The sequence below is a fragment of the Clinocottus analis genome, unplaced genomic scaffold, assembly GCF_023055335.1.
Source record: "Clinocottus analis isolate CAN_PGR_092001 unplaced genomic scaffold, fCliAna1.0.p SCAF_16, whole genome shotgun sequence".
Lineage (NCBI taxonomy): Eukaryota > Metazoa > Chordata > Actinopteri > Perciformes > Cottidae > Clinocottus > Clinocottus analis.
The window spans coordinates 4,360,236-4,379,912 of record NW_027175887.1 but is presented as its reverse complement, the minus strand read 5'-3'; the positions used below and the strand labels follow the sequence as shown (position 1 = coordinate 4,379,912).

Genomic DNA, 19,677 nt, shown 5'->3' with positions numbered 1-19,677 from the left:
TAGCCGCCACCTGTTTTAGCGCACTACTCACACAGGCCGCTAGATGGCGCCGGGCGCTCGAGTGGATCAGACCTTGCGCCTCCCGCTGGACTTGCACGTGCTGCCGTGCGTGGCGAGAAATGTGCTCGACTGAACAGGTTTGTTGTTGTGCTCACGCGAGAGCCCGCCCCTTGCGCTTCTCGTAGGCTGTGCGCCGTAACTGATGGGCGCGTGCGGATCTTTAAGCGAATCGACATGAGCGCACGGGAAGGGGAGGAGAGGGGGGGGGGGGCGTGGCTCTGCGCGCGCATAACAAGTTGTTTGGACACGCGCCGGCGGCCCCGTGATGTGACGCTCTGCGAAGTTGGTTGAAAGTGAGAAAAGTCGGCCGCTGACTGTTCGAGCACTTGGACTCGTCTGTCGGACATCAGAAGATTCTCTCGCAGGCCGGCCATCATGTCAACAGTGAACCAGATGTTTCTCGGAGACAGGAGCGACGTTCCGGATCTCCTCAAGTCCTTGGCTGACTACCCCTTTTTCTTCGATGACAACGGTAAGAATAGTTTCAGATTAGATTTAAATGTGTCAAAGCGTTTGCATTTATTTATACTCTTATTGAGCTGTTTTACTACTAATGTTGCACGTTACTGTTTACTCCTACATTCACATGTCGACACATAGTGTGCCTTTTTAAAAAAGTAGCTCGAACACCTTTAATATCGTATAAGTCCTAATTCTGCTGTCTAGTGAGAACGTTTACTTTTGATGCTCCATTTTATGTTATTGCCACTACATCTAGTACTTCTTTATTGATGCAAAAGTATTAGAACTTTAGACAACTTGGATATAATGATGTATGAGCCACAGTAACAGACCTCAAAACTCTTATCTTTTATTACAATATTAAATATAAACTGTTCTCTCACATACAAATCTGCAATCAGCAACTCGTCGTCCTATTGATGACTACTGTAAAGTGTATAAAATTGTAGGTATACTGTTAGAGGTTCAGGCCCATATGGTAACGTGTCACAGCCTGTGTGTGTGCAGTTTCTCCATGCAGTCACTTTACAGCATCATGCAACTGATGCAACAACACTGAAACTGCCCTCATTCACTCGTCATTGTGTAGACCAGTAGGCGTCAGTTGGCCCCTTTCCTTCTTTCTTTAAGTGTGTCCCCTCGTTTCTTCTACGCATGTCAAGACAGCACTCCAGGGCGAGGACTGTGAATGATCAGACTTCCTAATACAAGTGAAACTGACCCTTTGTCACGCTGAAAAATAACTTTACTTTGATATTCTGATCTTTTACTACCCTGCCAACACATTTTAATCATAAAATTACAAACTATGTTGCATTCTATGACTAAATTTGCCCAGACATACCTGGAATGCAATTTCAAAGTATACGGGTATTATAAAAAAGACACGTTAGGATGAACATATGAAATGTTTGTGTGTCATTAGTACATTTATGCAAAAATATTACAAATTACATAATTCATTGAAGTTAATTATCGTGTGCTGCCAACATTAACACATTTCCTGTCATGTTTGCATGTTTGCAGTAAATCTCTCACTATAATACAACATAGAGCAGAATACAAGTTAACTGCATGTTTCAAAGCATTATTAGTGCAGATTCATAAGTTTCAGAAAAGTAATATTCCTGCTTTTCTGCTGTGTACCAGTATGTATTGTATGACTGAATTGTATTAATACATAAATAAAGATACATCAATCAGTTATAGGTCTGTTAACAGCATCAGCAGACTAATGGTAAGGGCCTTTTCCTGCCATGCTACCTGCTCGTGTGGTGTGTCTGTTAAAGCATCTCCTGCTTTGGAGAGGACACTGATATAATACTCTCAGCCTTTCTGTTGAAACCATCGTTGTGCTGCGATAGATTGAACATTTCAAACAAAAATGTTGGTGTGCTCAGTTTTCCCAAAACAAAAGCTGGACCACAAGGCCACCTGAACAGCTCCACAGACAGATGGAAGTGTTATTCTAGGCCAGTGCTGTTTGCAGCAGTTGCACTGAGACACTTTTTTCCAACGAGCTCTGTAGGATATTTAGCAAGTAACGAGGAATGGGAACTCTGTAAAGCTCTGTAAAATACTTAGAACACTGACTTTTTGCAAAAGCACAGGTGAGGTACACATAATTAAATTAATGCAGCCACACTGACAGCTATACTTGCACCACATGACCACGTTGATATCCATCATCCTAACAAAGAGGGAGTCTCAAGCATGTTCAGTACCAGCTCAATGGATGAATAACAGGGCATTTTGGTGTAAAATAACACGTCTGGTTAGAGGCAAGTTAAAATGTTCTCATGTGTGAGGTTCTCAAGACTATTCTAACCTTATGATGTCACAAGGTTCAGCTTCTTTGGTGGTGCACATAGCCCACCATGTTAACAGCTCACTCATTCGATATTTTAAGCATGTTGCATTTTCAAATCGTGGTAAATAGTTGAAAGAACAACAACAACAACAACAATAATAGAAGAAACCTCAAAGAAAGACGGGAACGTAAACAGATCAGCGTCGTCTCTAACCCTCTCTGTGTTTATCTGGCTGCACTTGGTGTTCCGTGTGAATAACACGACACATGCGTGGTGAAGGTGGGGCGTTTGTGTGTTTGAACACGGTGTTCCCGAAACGACACACGCATGCTCACAGAGAGAGTGACAGACTCTCGCGCGCTCAATATCGCGGCGCGTGCACGGGACATTTACTCTTTTGTCGTGGCACTTCTGGCGTTGGATGTGGAAGACTTAAAAAGCATATCTTTTTTCTTTTTTTTTAAAATTACGGTTGTGTGAAACGATGGATGTCATTATACCATTAAACGACGTGCATCTTACACAAAATAAATAACCGTAAAATGAACTTATAAATAAATAATAAATAAATACATTATTAAAAATATAAATAAACGAATTTTACTATTATGGATAAACCGAGTCGAATTATTTAGCGCCAGCCGGTAAAGGGCGCGCACTGTGTAAACTTTGGGTCCCCGTGCCAGATGTTCGAACGACGGGCGCGTGCCCGCTCCGGCTCACCTTAGCCCGCACGTGCTAAGTATCCGAAGCTACGCCCCCCGACAGAATGTACTTTCACGTGAGTACGATAGGGGCGGGGGCACGTGTTTTGACACGAGTGTCCTTGCGGAGGGGATGTGGAAGTGATAAAAAAAAAGTCTTTGCACAAGCACACTGCGTTGTGTGTGTTTTTTTTTTTAGATGCATCGAGAGTGTGCGTGGGTGCAGTCTTGCAGTTTAATCTATGGAAACGATGAAAGGGTGCACATGTATCATTTAGTCCGCTTTGGATGGACGCCGCCCGCTACTCTCGCTAGTAGTGACTATTTTCCCTTAAAATGCATGCTGGTTTGCTGCACGAGACCCTATGTTCCTATTGTGGGGCACGTCCCCCGCACTGGACTGTGCCATAAACTGTAAATAATAAGGGACAGTACAATCTGTATATGTAATTAATCTTCATGTGGACAATTGGCGGCCAACGAGAAGTCCTTAGACCACAATACAGACGCTCCGTTCAATCACAGTCCATCGTCAACATAGACGGCACTGACAGCCAATCAGCTTCTACTATTCTACGAGTGGGCGGGGCGCTTGGCTCATGAATATCCAACAAGCGCGCTCGGTGGGGACGGAGAACAAGGGGCTTGTGTTGTGTTTAGTTTTTTGGGGGGGCATCCTAAACGCGTTGACAACAGCCCTGGACGCTGCACTAGAGTTATAGGAAAGTGACCAACTGCGTTGCGTTCCGTTTGTCGCTGTCGCTTCCCTGTGAAGGAGGCAGACCCCGGTACCGTCCAAGACACGCTCGGGTCTTATTGAAGTTGAGCAACCATGTCTGGCAAAGCCGCGGTGACAGTGGCGCTTCAGCCCGGCGATAAGGTCGATCCCACGGCTCCGCAGAAGTCCTTTCCTTTTGTTTTGAAGAAGATCATGGACATCCCCCCTCCAAACATCCTGGAGGAAGGAGACGACGGTAAGACTGAAACGGCAAAAGGTGCGCTCAGTTTGTTTCCGTTATATTTATCGACACTATGTATCGACATATATCGACATTATTCGGCTAAATGTGCGTAATTCTCAAAATTGATACCCTGGGCGGTTAATTGTGTTTTGATTAAGCGATGGGCGTTCATCAGGCGAGATTGTAACGGGCCTGCAATATGTTGCACAGAGCTAGTCTCCTACGAGGAGGCGAGGACACGAGAAAAGAACATAAAGTTCCAGCTTCTCTCTGCTGCTCTTCAAGCGGCGCACGCGGGTTTGGAAGAGACTATATGCTAAAAGACATGGTGGACTTTCATTAGACGCATTGGTCTAGTTGGTACCGAGTTTGTTTGTGTGCTGGTGCACGCGTGTACTAAGCAGGGCCGTTTTGCGCCTTTCCTTGTCTACTTTCTGGTTTCCCAGAATCCTAGTTCTGTCTCGTATTACATTTTGGTATCTACCAACTCATTGACAGGCTTTTTGGTTGAAACCTTCTATTTTAGTTTTTGTGTGTCAGCTGTCATATTAACACTGACCCCCCCCCCCCCCTTATTTCTATCCCCTTGTTAGCTTTTTTTTCCTGTCTGAGACTTTCTGAGACCTATGATGTCACATTTCACTCACATTAAGCAGCCATTTATTTAACCCTTGTCTTGTCTGCAGAAATCGAGAAAGAGAAGCTGTGCTCCTCTGAGGATGGTGAGGGGGGCGGGGCTGGAGCAGCCAGTGCTGGTGCAGGTTCAAGAGGAGGCGGAGGAGGCGGCGGCGGAGGGGTATCAGCATCCTTAACCCCAGCCATTTGGGAGAAGACCATTCCCTACGACGGGGAGACCTTCCACTTGGAGTACATGGACCTGGATGAGTTCCTCCTGGAAAACGGGATCCCTGTGACCCTGGAGGAGGAGGAGCTACAGAAGACTCTGGCCTCAGTGGGATTCAAAAGCAAATTTGTCCAGAAGGTTACTCCTATAGTTGCTACAACTGCTATTACTACGACTGCTGCTGCTGTTGCTGCCGGTGCTGCCCCTGACCCCGCCTCAGCATCACCCCCGTCTATCTCCACCACCTCTACAGTCACCTCTGATCCAGAGGAAGTGATGACAGTCACTACGTTACAACCAGCTAAGCTAGAGGAAGAGGAGGAGGAAGAGGAGGATGAGGATGAAGAAGAGGAGGAAGAAGAGGGAGAAGATGAAAAGGAATCTTTGTCTGGGAAGGCAACAGCAGAAGGGGAAGAGAAGAAAACAGGTGAGAAATATAGGTTTATATACTACTTTCCATATATAACTCCTATTAATAAGATTTAAGACGACTCGGACTGTTTATTCTTCTTCTTTCCTTGTTCCTTGTTAAATTAAATTCCCCATTACTAATAGACAGAATCATTTTAGAAACACAATTTCTTAAATTCTGTATCTAGAAGAGGAATACAGGACACTGAAGTGTGTCTTTTTGTTTCAGCTGTCTAAAGTTGTATAGGTCCAGCTGTAGTGTGTCCTCTTAGATGCTGGGTTAACATGTACTATTATTGCACATGCAGACACACAGACATAACCCTGACCTTTGAGCCTGTGCTATAGCTTTTAAAATGTTTAGCAGATGGCTAGCACGACACACGTAGCTCTGTTGAAAATCATTACATTAACTTTAATCAAAAATCAATATAATGTGTGAGACAATTTGCAAATGAACACAAAGGGCAAACAGAAGCCCAAACACGAGGCCATTATAATGGAACATCCTCAGGAAAGACGTTTCATAGTGTTGTCTAAAGAGTGTAGTTAGTCTTGGTTAATCAGAGTGGCCTGTCTTGTCCCTCAGTGCCTGTAGACCGTAACACTCCCTCCCCCGTCGACCTAGAAGCCATCGAGGTGGACATCAACTTCCAGCCGGATCCCACAGACCTGGTCCTGTCCAGTGTGCCGGGTGGAGAGCTGTTCAACCCGCGCAAACACAAGTTTTCTGACGAGGAGCTGAAACCGCAGCCTATGATCAAGAAAGCCAAGAAAGTGTTTGTTCCTGATGAGCAGAAGGTAAGCCAATTCTTACCATGTGTAGCATATCAAGAGAACCTTTCATTGTAAAAAAAAACACATCACAGATTTAAAATCCCTTGCTAACTCTGGTTGCGTTCAAACTCTACCTCACCCGTTCTGTCTGTTTCATGCACTTTCACTCTGCTTCCCCCCTAGGATGACAAGTACTGGTCCAGGCGAAAGAAGAACAACGTAGCAGCAAAGCGGTCTCGGGACGCGCGTCGGCTGAAGGAGAACCAGATCACGGTGCGCGCCTCCTTCCTGGAGCGGGAGAACGCAGCGCTGCGCCAGCAAGTGTCCGAGATGCGGAAGGACTGTGGCCGCTGCAAGAACACCCTCTCCCGATATGAGGCGAAGTACGGGCCGCTGTAAAGAACTCGGATCAAAACATCCCTCCCCCCCATCCCTCACAAAAAAGTATCAATGAGACAAAAAAGCAGAAACCCCTTTCCCCCGCAGAATTCAACACAGACACAAACCACCAAGGGATTCTAAATTTGCACTGTTGTCTTCACTGACCTCCAGCAGCCGCGTCCCGCTGTTGTTTTCAACGCGATGCTGGAGATTTGGATGCACACTGGCAGGCAGTGAGGCATGGTGGGATGGTGGTCACAGGAAGGCCTGTGGAGAGCGCCTGGCTCCTGCACTCGGGAGAGAAGGGACGATTGTGGACACTCCCGGTGGTCAAACACACATGGAAAGTCTGGTCCGTCCCGGGACGGTTTCAAGAATATTCAGGAAATGTGGAGAGAGCAGACGGGTACATAAGAATCACTTTTAAATGCCACACACATCCATTTTTATCACTGCACAGCACTTCTTCTTTGTGGACCAAAAGCATGAGTCAGTCAGAAGTCCTGTATTTAGACCGGTGCACACTGGCCTGCCCCTCACATTCCCTTGTGTTGCAATTCATGTTAATGTCTGTGCTTCCTTCAAAATACTCAAAGGGAGCTGGTTAACTCACGGCAGGCAGAGAAACTGATGGAAGGCACGAGAAAGGAGCAGAAGGCAGATTTAAAGTGGTACTTCCTGCTCGCAGGGGAAAGGAAGCGAAGCCCTCAGGTCGGCGGACGAGAGAAGGACGGGAGTCCGTTAGCGGTGAGGTTCAGTCACAGTTCTTCTGTCTGGTGACCCACATGCACGTTCACGCGAAAAAAAAAACGTTTGTACATATATCCACCTCCCTGTACCGCACAGATCCGTGCGTGTATCAGCGTGTAATCCATTCTTACACCTTTTACAGTGGCTCATGGTGGTGGCAGCCATCTTCCTTATTTACCTGAACCACAGAAGTGAGTAGCTTTTTAGAGTGGAAACCTGCATGACCTTCAATTTAAAGCTACTCTGATCTAGTTTCATTTTCTACTAACCTCAGATCAACTTCCAGAGCCTCACATACGTTTTAGTTTTTTTTTTACCGAAGAAAGGCTTAGGGTTTCTTTAGAAGATGACTATATTTTACAAATGAAGACAGAGTTGTAGTTTTTTTTCCCGTAGGTTACTTCGGAAGACAGTTGTCTGATCTCCAGGGCCCTCACTGGTGGAGGGGTATGTTGATGCGTAGAGATGTTTATTTTCCTGCACACGGCAGATAGAGGGCGCTAGAGCCACTGCCTGCCTACTCAGGTGGGATGGCTGGATTGATTTAAGAAAGGGGAGAAAAAAAAAAGATTCATCCAGTCCCATAGTTGACTGCTTCTGAACCTTGTAAATAAATGATTGTCTCATGGTCTTTAATTCCCTACACAGGAATTCTGACCGTGTCTTTATTAACCCAATACTATTCCTCATATTTGCCAAATAGTCAATGATTGCTGTATTTATTCTGATGGTAATAACGCATCTGTTGATTGTGATGTACAACAATATGTTGGATAATTATATTTCCTTCGAGGAACAATACTTCTAATGAAACCAATGCAGGGAAATCAATGGGTAAACTGTGCTTTTGAAAGTTTGTTTTAAAAATAAATTTATATCGTTTTATGGGATCCCCCCCATTCTATATACATACAGCATGTGTTTGAACACACAAAGGACAAGACACACTCTTGTTTACCTCATTCAGCACTTCCTATTTTTAATGGTGAAAGGTTTAGCAGGGCTACAAAATGGCGGAAGTTGAAGCGGAAAGCACAGTTTTTTGGCAAAACCTTATATTTTGTTTTTTTTTGTCTGAACTGAGTCTGTTTCTAAATTAGTAAATAAATAACAGACTGTTATGGGACTCCGTATCTCATGTGTCTTTGGCGCATTCTGTCATCGGTCGGCTTGTGCTCATAATTGCCGTAAATCTCGGAAAGAAAATAAGTGTGGCAATAATACTCTGTTATGTAATGCTCGTTTTATTTCCTTGATGATGTTGTCTGTAAAATTGTTATGATGTACTTAATAGAAATGCCCCAAAGTCATTTGTGCTTCCAGTTCAGATCCTCCGTCGTCTAGGATCCTAATGCATGAAACCCAGTAAACTTGTCTGTTCTTTTCTTGAATATCTTTACACCAAGTGTACTTATGTCTGCGAACCATTACTGAAAACTCTATATGTTTTTTGGATGGGTAGGTTGATGGTATCTTGTACAGCTCTGTCAAAAGAAAAAGCGTAACATCTTTGCTATAACGTTATGTGTTTATGACTTGATAGCATAATAGCGCCACCCGTCCTTGTGCAGCCAGTGCTTGACCTTGGGGCGAACATTAGCTGAAGACAGCATCTTTTAATCACTGTGTGGATTGTTGTTTATTTACTGAGGCTTGATCTATATCTAGATACACTGGATCAGTTTGTGAGTTTGTGTTTTTCCTCGATAGATTCTGTGTTTGTTCCAGTTTCCTGGGAAACATTTCTTCGCAATGTGTTTTACGTTGCATCAACTTTCAAACTAGGCTTTGGCTACATTATGCTGTTTATAAATCAATTTGGTTGATGAATGCAAACTTTTAGTTGTTTTTTAACTAAATTAAAATGAACTGCTCCGGGCCGATTTAAAGGTACTGCTCAAGAGAGCCTTTAACAAGACCGATGTCAAGCTCATTTATAGAACTGCATACACTATGTAGCAATTTCTTCTCTTTTTTTGATGCAAAGCACCTCACAGAACCGGAGGTAACTCTGAAACCAGCTCATTGACTTTCAGTAGGGCGTAAATTCTCCAGTTCCACACATGCCAAACTGGGCCACCAGTAGGAAAGGAAGATAATAGCAACAACAGTTTTGGTCTGTCCCCACCTACAGACAAGATAGTAACAGCTGCTGCACTATTGGAACTACCATGCGCCACCTGGAGGCAATAAATGTTACAAAGGCAAGTTTCACCTTTGCCAGGCTCTCCGTTTTGAAATTGAGCATTTAGGTGGAAAATATACAGATATGTCTGGAACTAATATCTTGAATTCGGATTCAGGTGACAGACGTGAAATACAAAAAGCATTTGAAACGCTGTAGTTGTCATACTTTGCCAGCAGGTGACGCGTGTTAAAGTGCCATTGCTTTCTTTGCATGTAGTTGATGCAAATTAGCATCTACATCTGGTCCAAACTGCTTTTTTTTGTCCAATTCTGGCCTGAAACCTCTGGCAATGACTTTGGTTGCTGCGCATCAATGACACAGTGTCCTCGATAGCTGTTCAAAGTAGCTACAATACTCCGTAAAATTAACTATTTGAAGGTCTCGTGTTTTTTTGGGGTGCTTCGCTTTCTTTTCTCTTTTTATATAAAAATGTATTGTTTGTTTTTGTATTGTCCTAAACATGTGTTGGATACATGCAACTGCAGTACCACGTTTTAACTGTATCTTGTATCATGCGATTGAAATAAATTGGCATTAAATGACATGTGGGCTCTTTGTGTGACCTTGCCAACCAGCTGCCGCGGCTCCGATGGAGCACACTGCGCCCCATTGCAGCGAAACAATGGAACCATAACAAAAGAAGGGGAGAATGGATGAAGACATCTTCCTCATCCTCGATGCTCACATTCACCATCACATGTGTACGTCTCTCACTCACACACACACATTTCTCTCCACCTTGCCGTTTTTCCCCCACTGTCCCTTCATCGCCTCGGTCCTGCTGCTCATCAGTATTCCAGAGGAGTCGCGGATGTTGCGTAATGATCACATCGACACACTGGGGAGCAGCGTTGCGTAACAGCGGCAGCCTCAAAGACCAGCGGGATGGGCGTGTGAGTTTGGAGAATGGGAAGCAAGGGAGGGACTCTGGGAATTAGGAGGGGGGGGGAAGAGAGGAACAAGGAGAGGAAAGGATCAGGTGATTGGGAGGAGAAGAGAGGGAGGGAAGAGCAGGAGGGGGTGAAAGAGAATGGGGCAAGCAAACAACATGGCAAGGGGATGGACAGAAAGATGGAGAACCGGGACGCAGTCTAAAACATGTGAGCCAAGAGGGAGGGAGGGAGAGAGATGGGATGCAGTGAGTAGGCGATGAAGACGAGCCAAGGAGGAGCCCGTAGCCGTGCATGTTAATGTCGCACCACTGCATGTTACTATGGAGAGCACAGCCCAGTGCGTTCACGCGAGCGAGCCAACCTCACAGCTGGCTGCATCCGACGGGCACGGAAGCGCACGGACCAGACGAGCGGGAGAGACGGAGACTCTAGATGATGAAATTTAAAGTAATATCTGCTGGGATGGGTCCAGCTGAGGTGGGTGGTGAGCAATCTGGCTCCTCACCATTTGGAGAATTTCATCTATGCTTTGAATTATTGATCAAACACCACTAAAATTTGTTTACTGCAATGAGAGCTCCACACAGGAGCACGCGGGGGGACTTTTCTACTTTTATTCGTGTTATTTTATTCTGCAATATGTTGAACATCCACCAAATTCGACACACTAAGAGGTGAGAGGGAGCATCTGTGACCAAGCACACCTAGAAACAATGAGGATGACACAATCAGCTTATTTTCCATGCTTCTTTTTGCCAATCGGTTTTCTTTTTATTACAAAACTTAAAAAAGAATCTGATACAATAAGAAACTGCAGTAGTAACTCCCCATTCCCGTGAGGGGGAGAGGAGGGGGGGAGGCAGCACAGAAAACAGGTCATTGCATTTCAGTAGTGAAAGATTCATTACACATCTACAGGGTGTACAGATCAGATACAAAATAGGAAAAAATAATAAAATACAGGCAGGAAAGAAAGCACTATTTATACATCTGAACTTTTAATTATATCTATTTTAATCTTAAATGTTAAACTTTACATAGAAAATAAACTTCTTTTATGACAATGAAATATTCCAAAGTGCAAAATAAAATCGCACACATTGAATTAAGCAAAAGGACATCAGAATACAAAATTCTTGTTTTTCCTCTTCATTGATGTTCAACCCTGATTGTGGGATGGCCCGCGTTTAGAGTCGATTTGCGGCACGTTAACCCCCCCGCCCCCCGCTCTCACCACACTAAAGTGTTGTTTTCAAGTGTGAAACAAACCAGCGATCACTCTTAAAAGATGCAAGGGCCAAACACCTTTTACAGCCATCACTCACATCCTCAGAGCGCTCACCTCTAGAGCCCGATTCGTACGCAGAGGAAATTTAACACCAGGCCGCATTTGTTCGGCGTAATCTGACAAATATAAAAAAAGATCAAATTTGTCACTTGGGACTTTTTGGACATGCAAAAATTCTCTTCAAACACACAAAAGAAGAATGAGCAGTTTCCCAATTCATTTTCCACAGGCCATCTCAACCAGGGTTGACTAACAGATCACATTCACAGCACATTCATTTCCTTCAACTTTCTGAACCTGCCGTAACACTGTCGTCCTAAAGAGGAGATATAGTAGATTTATTTTTATTTGTTTTATTTTTTATTCCTGGGTGCAGAGAGGTAGAAACCCCTTGAATCCTTCAGGGTAATTTAAATTATGGCATTAGATTGCACTGGAGAAGGGTGAGCATCTGTGTAAGCAAAGACAGTCTGGGATATGGCTATATCAGGACCAAAGGACCAGGCCGTGAGGAGAAGAGACCTCACGGGGGGGAGGGAGGGGGGGGGGGAATGGAGGTCAAAATACATCTGGATTTAGCTACTCTAGTACCCCAGACAAAAACAGGAAGTTATTCAGGATTGTTAATGTGAAATAATTTAGTTTTTCAAACCCTCCCCAAAAATAAATGGGGGAAAAAACAACAACAAAAAAACTGATGGACAATCATTCAGGGGGAAAAAAGAAATAAGCGAGTGACCACAATATGTAGTTAATTCACATGAAAAGGGTTAAATGGACATTGCACTGAAAAAGATTTTTGGTTTAAATGTACTACCTGTGGGAGCAGTGTTGCCCTGGGAGCACAGAAAGAAAACAAGTGATATTAGCCATCCTTTCCTACACAAACCCATTGTAAACATTCACATCTTAAGCTTCAAATCCAACTTGAAGAACGAATACATTTACCCGTCTTATTAGACAATGCTGCACAAGGTACAATACACATTCAATACTTTATTCTGTACATCTTTATTTTTGTCTCAGTTTGCATATATTCACGTTATTTTCTGGAAAAATAACCTCCGCATGTAAGAAACTAAACAAAGAATCCAAACATAAGAACTTTGTATATACATATTCCTGGACTTGTCACGTCTTACTCATACAAATGTTAAGTGATCATTTTTTGCAAAAACAAAAATATAGAAATATTGGAAATAAATTACAAAACATAAAACTATAAATCTTTGCCCTCACAAGGTGTACCTTTCCACCCATTCCCCCTTGAAAAAACAAAGAAGAAATACAAACTTTCATGCATATGACAAGCTGTCACATTGCAAAACCAGCGTGCGCACAAGTCAAGGGTCCATGGGTCATCGTATACAAAAACAGCGACTTGAAAACATTCAAGTAAACCGACAAAACTCACTGCATCTCCTCGCCAGCCTGATGCACTTTAAAATACAAATTAAGCTTCTGTTTGAATCTCTAAAGCATTTCATGATTGCTGAATTAAATGTGCCATTTCCAAACTGAGGGCAAAAGGAATGGTGTAAGCGTGCGCGGGTGTGTCCGTGGGCGACACGCCGCCTCGGGGAGCCCAGTAATAAAGTGCCGGGCAGCTCAAATGGACATCTGAGAGTTACCCTTCCCTGCAGTGACTAACCGACAATCACGTGGACATGGCTGGTAAACAAACCATTGTCAGAAACAGCGGCCTTCTGGAGATCTGACAAGCCATTCGATAAAGCGACAAAAGCAACAGAGTGGTGAAGAAACATTCACCCTTTGCGTCTTTGATCACACAACTGGGGGAGGAGGGGAGGACACAAAGCAACCTGAACTGCACGGTTCTGGTTCCCGACAGCCACAGAAGAATCACAAGAGGAGGGAGAGAATTGTGTGAGCCTTTGGCTTCAATACCATTTAAGCTCACCAGAAACGTGTTCTGGGTTTCAAAGTGTCGCTCTCTGAGCCAAAACAGCCTGGAAGCCACAGAGACAACAGAACCCTCGAGCTGCTTCTCCCTCTCCCCCAGTCGTTTTCTCCAGTCATCCCTTCTTTCTCTCTTCCTCTCTCATCTCCCCTTCCTGCAGAGGAAAACCTCTCCTTCATAGTCAAAGTCATGCTCAGCCATTTATCACAGTCCCTACTGCTTAACTGCTGCATCCCCTACACATCTACACACACACACTTCTGGGTGTGTATCTCTATTTGAATGCATGCATGTGAAACCATTACTTGCATCCTAGTCTGTAGGATTGAGGTATCAGCACATTGCCGTCGTCTTAAAATACAAAGATTTACTTGTTTTCCCACATTCTCCAAGGTCTCCCCGACCTTCCCGGCTGCAGTCTCTCCCCTCCCTCTCCCCGACAGATACAACACATTCCACTACATCACACTGCCACAACACCCCGATGCTCTCTCTGTTTCTCTCTCTGCTTCCTCTACTGCTCCCACTTCGTTTAAACTCGTGTCATGTTCTCATTCCAGATGACGATAAACCACCTCCGATAAACGCCCGGCGACGACAACAACAACAGAGTCAAAATGTGCGTGCGCACGAGTGCCTTTCAAAGGGAGCGGGCCCACCGTACAAACAATGAGTCTCTCCATCACGCTGAGCCACAACATAACAAACACACACACACACACACACACACACACACACACACACACACACACACACACACACACACACACACACACACACACACACACACACACACACACACACACACACACACACACACACACACACACACACACACACACACACACACCAAAGCCCCCTCTCTGTATTTGTTGCAAGTAGGGCAGAGCAGATTGCAGAGCAAAGTGCTGAGCTTTTCCACAGCCGTCGCTCCCTGCAGGACTTGGCGAGGTCCTTTTTCACAGCATGACAGTGCAGTGCAAAATGGAGCTAAACTGGAGCCGGGCCCATTAAACAACAAGTCAAGGGAGAGGAAAAAAACAAGTCCCTCACATTCAAAAGCAAAAAAAACAAAAAACAGTAGAGATTGGCAACAACTCAAGGTAGAAAGGACCCCCCCCCACCCCCATCCTGTCAAAGCAAACACACAGGACGTGATGAGTAACAGCAACGGACTACAGGGCCGGGTAGCGTTGGGGATAATGGAGGAACAAAACCAATCACAAGAAGTATTCAGTGGACGGCGTATTTTAAACCTTTGTAGTTCTAAAAACTTGTGTTAGTAACAATTTTTAGAAAAACTGAAAAGATCTGGAGCATAATTGTCCAAACCTGCCTCCTCCTCCAACATCAACCGTTATCGTTACAAATGAGGCTTAGTTGGCCAGCACAACGGGCTGGAAGGACTGGCTAGGATATTGCAGGTTGTAGCTTCCTAAACCCTCGACAAATGGCGGCTTCTCCATGTAGGGGATTCCTCCGTTGCTGCCAATGATGCCCACACTCGGGGCCGGGGGAGGGCTGGAGAATGGGTCAAAAGACGGATGGGTGTTGAGACTGTGAGGGGGTTGGAATGGGCTGGCGAGCGGCTGCATGGGCTGTGTGTCAGCATCAAAGTAAAGGGGGCCCGGGGATCCTGGGTAGACAAACTCTTTGGCGTTGGGGGAGAGCTGGCTGGCGATGGGACCTCCGAGGGAGTGCAAGGAGAGAGACAGGGGCTTGTGCTTGAGCAGCTCCGGTGCCGAGATGGCGGTAGGAGAGCGGGTGAGCATCCTCTGGGCAGGCGGTATGGCGGCGCCGGAGCTCGCAGCCGACCCGGCCCCGCTGCACTTCTTCATCTTGGTCGAGCCGAATTTAGTAGCGGCAAAGCTGGCGGTGGTGAACGTGATGGGCTGAGGACGGGCAGTGGGAAGAGCGGAGGGCGGCTGCTGGGCGGAGAGGTAGGGCAGCCCGCCGCTGGGGGGGGAAGGGGTAGAGGTGTTCGAGGAGTGGGCAGCAGGGTCGGTGGGCGTGCTGGAGCTCGGGTAGCTGAAGAGCCCGGGGCAGGACTGGGCCGACAGCGGTGTGGGAGAGCTAGAGACCGACGGCATGAGGGCAGGAGATGCCTGGCTTCCAATTGGCACAAACACCTGCGCATCTGGATTAAAGCCCAGACTCTTGGCCTCCTCCGCCTCGGCGTCGCCTTTACCCTCTCTGATCACCCCCTCGACGCCCTCGCCGTCGCAGCCGAGGCCCGGAGGGTCCTCCAGGTAGAGAACCTTCATGGCCCCTTTCTCCCCAATCTGGTAAGATACCTCGTACGGGTCAATCCACACACTGAGCTCCGCTGGAACATTTGCGCGCACTTCCTCCGTGTCCAGTCCACTTCTCTTGGCGGCCAACTCCACCACAGGGTCCCTCGGGGCTCCCAGGTGAATGCAGCGGAAGGCAGAGCCCCTGAGAGGCGCTTCGGGGTACCAGTGACCCTCAAAACGAGACATCAGTATCCTCTCCAGCTCCTCGCCGAACAGGTCAGCTCGACGCCGAGGCAGCTTGTTGTACAGGTAGGACACGATGAAGTTGAGGGCAACCTTCACCTCCAGATGCATGGCTGCACCAGGTTAGCACCGTCCTGGGAGCAAAGTGATCAAGAGGATGCCGAAAGTGAGGCAATGCAACTGGACAAGGAGCTTTTCCTCTGGCTTAATGTAAAGTGTATGATTCTTTTAGTGTCACCATGGTAAAAAGGCACCTTGAAGGCGGGGGCAGCCGGTTGCAGGCTGTCTTTTGTCGTCACGAATATGCAACAACGTTGTCAGGTCCCAACTGTGAAGAAGAAAAAAACAAACAGAAGAAAGCTGTCATTTTACATGGAAAGAGCCGGAGGAAGATTTAAGGACAGCTTAAGGGAGATGGATCAAAAACCAAAGGGGAAGGACACTGCTATGTTTTTGTCTGAAAAATATACCAGAACCTGCATATCAAGCACCATTTGCCCGTTGTGTGAACTATTTACATTTTTCACAAATTATTTTTCCCTGCGTCGCAGTAAAGAAATGCTGGTATTTAAGGCAATTTTGATCACAATAAACAGAAACTTGTAAGAAACTGGTGGAGCGGTTTGGGAAATGTATTAGTTAAGTGGGACACTTCATTGATTTAAATAATTATATGAACGACACACTCAAGCATCCATATAGGTCATTGCTCTGATGAAAGCAAGGAATATTCACATCTGCGCGTATGAGACCAGTAAGAGTGTCCCGGCTATAAAATACAGTATGGATTGAGAGCTTTTTATGCTGACCTGTGAGGGCAAACCTTTTTTTTCAAAAGGACAATTTGTGGTAAGTGCTTTGGAAGCCATCATAACTAGATCCAGCTGACCATAATGCCTTTAGGAACCAACTTAAACTTTTTTTTAAGACATGATACTATACATTTGTTAAATGTATGATGAGCTACATATAGTACAGGAGTTTTTATTAAAGAGTGAGCAAATGAACTTACATCACCACTATTCTTGGTCAATAACACACAGCAAGTATACATTTTGGTTTCATCGACTGCAGGATGTACCGACGGATGCAACAGATGCCGTGTTGTGGGCTTCATAAATCCTTCATAATCTGAATCCGATCCCACGGAGTGCCTCCTGCTTAATACTTAAACACACAGTCACACAGGGGGCATGCTTCACCACGCAGGGTCACACCGAAGGACCGATAACACGCCAACTAAACAAAAACAATCAAACCATAAGACCCACAAAAGAAAGGTGTAAAATGGCAGGGCAGTTGGTTGACTTCTTAGAACACCATTTCCCACCATGCAGTGCGTGTAATAATCCCCTCCCCCTTACACACACACACACACACACACACACACACACACACACACACACACACACACACACACACACACACACACACACACACACACACACACACACACACACACACACACACACACACACACACACACACACACACACACACAAAGATTAGGAAGATGTCTCCGATTAAAAGACAATTCTAATGTTATTACCGATAGAGCTGCACAGGCTGGATGCAGAGCTGTGGGAGTGACGGTTCAAGACGAGATTTACATTTCCCCTATCGCATGCAAAAGGTGACATTGAAGGTAAAGATGGAAGTCGGTTGGAATGGGCTATAATTAGGGCCCTATTTTGCATCATCTATGGTGCAAATGTATCTTCAGCACCTGAGTTTAAAATGGAGTAGAAGTGAAGGTAGAAGGATCTTTGAGCACAAGAGATCTCTCCCCCCAGTCCATCACCTGCAACAGCCATAATCATGAAAAAACAACAACCTTGTCTGCACACACACAGCTAAGCTACATACAGCTACATTTCTCTCATAAAAAGACAACAGCAGGATACATAATATGTCCAATGTCATCCAATGACATTAAAGGAATAGCTCAGGAAATAGGTGCATATGTGCTGCTTTGAGAGTGCAATCAATGCTCTAGATCACAAACCGCAGCATGAAATTTCAATTTAAAAGAAAAACGTGTTCATGAATCACAAATCCCCTCTGCTGTTCTCATGTTTGTATTCTCCACCTGCAGATTTGGACACAGCTTGGAGTAGCTAGATTCATTTAAACACATTTTTACAGGCTTGTTGTTGCGGGTTCAGAGCAACAGCAGGATCTATTGTGCTATTTTTGTTTACATCGACTCATTATCAGAGCGGCAGAAGTGTGGCACTGGGTGCTGCAAAGCATCCACTGCCTGAAGCACATCTACAGTGAGCTTACAAGTAGCACAAGCGTATGTGCAATAGATACACAGCAGATGTATAAAAGCAAAAGGGCCTTGAGAAAGATTAGAAGTGAGGGTTAAGCACAACATATAGAACCTGACTGGACGGAGTGGTCCCCACACACATAAAACCTTAACACAACAGCACATATCATCATGATTTTTCCTTTTTGTTACAAAAAAAGCCCCCTCACTTCAATTTGCTCCTATTAGAACTTTAAACAGATTGGTATTTTTAGACTGAAAGAGTTAATTTGTGGCATATGCCAAACAATAGAGGTAAATATGAAAAGGCGAGGGTTAAGATTGAAGAAATAGTCATCCAGGTCTGCTTGTGTGATGACGAGCTGGGATAATAAGGGATCAGGGTCTACATGGGGGCTTCCTGCCATATGTCAGTCCAAAGGCACAGGAGCAAAAAGGACACTGGTTCAGCTGACACCCTGGTGCCAAATTGTGCCTGTAAATTAAAAGATAAGGCTAATTAAGTAGGGGAGCAACACATCGACCCGGTTTGTGCTCCCTGAACAACGAGAGCATCTCCTCGGCATAAACAACATATACAGATGAAAAATCCCCATGACAGCTTCACAGACCGCGAGAGGGTCACTCCGGCTAATATAACCTACATGACGGACTGAAACAAAAACAAAAGCGGAGCCTTCAATCAATGGCTGACACCAGTGCGGTCATTCATTTGAGGCAAGAGCGTTTTGCCAAGCAAGAAGACATCAACACGCAGCAACATGGTGCTGACAGCGAACACGCCTTGTGTATTTGTAATAATGCCGTGCATTTTAAATCAAATGTACCCGTTTTATGCACCGGCTGACATTTAATCACTCACCCACCGTCACTGATGCGCTAGCTTGACTTGTACTCCTGCGTTTCTGTGTATAATTCCCTTGTGTTGTCTCGAATTTCAAGGCGGATGTGTCGTTGATTCGGATGCTGACCACCAGATATATTTCACCTTGTAGTAGTTGGATAACTGCCGCCTCAATTCTCAAATGGCCACGGGGTTTCACAGTTTGTCTCCAGCTGACAGTTTACATGGAGGGTCCAGAGAAACTTTACTGTTTGACAACCCGGCGTATTTATACAGGGTGACTCGCCCACACGTCGGTGACGGCAGGGACTACTTTCTTCATATTATAGTAGCTGCTGCTTTATTATTCCACTTAACGGCATTGATGCATTATGTTCCCCCTTCAGCAGACCATTAATGTCATCTATATGCACAGGGTCTATATTAATAACAACAACACGTGGACAAAAACAACAATCAAACAACAACAATACAATAAAAAACATAACTTCACAAAATTATCCCTTTCTAGACAAGATGCAAATTAATATTCTTCCTCAAAAAACAGTGTCGCAAAAAAAATAATCAGAAAATTAGGCCGTTTTGTCTCCATGTTTACCTTGCAGGCTCTAGTTTAATTGGCGGAGGGA

General features: G+C 45.1%; 2 protein-coding genes across 7 annotated transcripts; one reads left to right on the top strand and one right to left on the bottom strand.

Moving 5' to 3' along the window:
• The first annotated feature begins 318 nt into the window (after nt 1-318).
• tefb (TEF transcription factor, PAR bZIP family member b) lies at nt 319-9,888 on the top strand. 4 transcript variants are annotated; one of them, XM_068578438.1, is made up of 4 exons: nt 319-532; nt 4,686-5,270; nt 5,844-6,055; nt 6,215-9,888. In XM_068578438.1, exons 1-4 carry the CDS (start codon nt 436-438, stop codon nt 6,428-6,430), a joined length of 1,110 nt encoding a protein of 369 aa, XP_068434539.1. In that variant the 5' UTR covers nt 319-435; the 3' UTR covers nt 6,431-9,888. The 4 variants fall into 4 exon arrangements, with proteins under 4 accessions (XP_068434539.1, XP_068434538.1, XP_068434535.1 ...); XM_068578437.1 differs by lacking the exon at nt 319-532 and adding an exon at nt 3,444-4,032 and having other exon boundaries at nt 5,883-6,055; XM_068578434.1 differs by lacking the exon at nt 319-532 and adding an exon at nt 3,448-4,032.
• A 1,114-nt stretch (nt 9,889-11,002) lies between these two features.
• Nucleotides 11,003-19,295, bottom strand: LOC137787075 (protein Tob2). 3 transcript variants are annotated; one of them, XM_068579316.1, is made up of 3 exons: nt 19,067-19,295; nt 16,184-16,257; nt 11,003-16,063 (listed from the first exon to the last, which is right to left on the bottom strand). In XM_068579316.1, exon 3 carries the CDS (start codon nt 16,038-16,040, stop codon nt 14,829-14,831), a length of 1,212 nt encoding a protein of 403 aa, XP_068435417.1. In that variant the 5' UTR covers nt 16,041-16,063; nt 16,184-16,257; nt 19,067-19,295; the 3' UTR covers nt 11,003-14,828. The 3 variants fall into 3 exon arrangements, with proteins under 3 accessions (XP_068435417.1, XP_068435414.1, XP_068435415.1); XM_068579313.1 differs by having other exon boundaries at nt 19,071-19,295; XM_068579314.1 differs by having other exon boundaries at nt 11,003-16,257.
• Nucleotides 19,296-19,677: the final 382 nt, after the last annotated feature.

What these genes read in the sequence shown, in the direction of transcription:
- tefb (XM_068578434.1), top strand. Translation starts at nt 3,870, where the DNA reads ATGTCTGGCAAAGCCGCGGTGACAGTGGCGCTTCAGCCCGGCGATAAG. An exon ending in TAAGACTGAAACGGCAAAAG is followed by an intron (nt 4,033 to 4,685) that starts GTGCGCTCAGTT and finishes TCTTGTCTGCAG; the next exon opens with AAATCGAGAAAGAGAAGCTG. An exon ending in AGGGGAAGAGAAGAAAACAG is followed by an intron (nt 5,271 to 5,843) that starts GTGAGAAATATA and finishes CTTGTCCCTCAG; the next exon opens with TGCCTGTAGACCGTAACACT.
- LOC137787075 (XM_068579314.1), bottom strand. Translation starts at nt 16,040, where the DNA reads ATGCATCTGGAGGTGAAGGTTGCCCTCAACTTCATCGTGTCCTACCTG.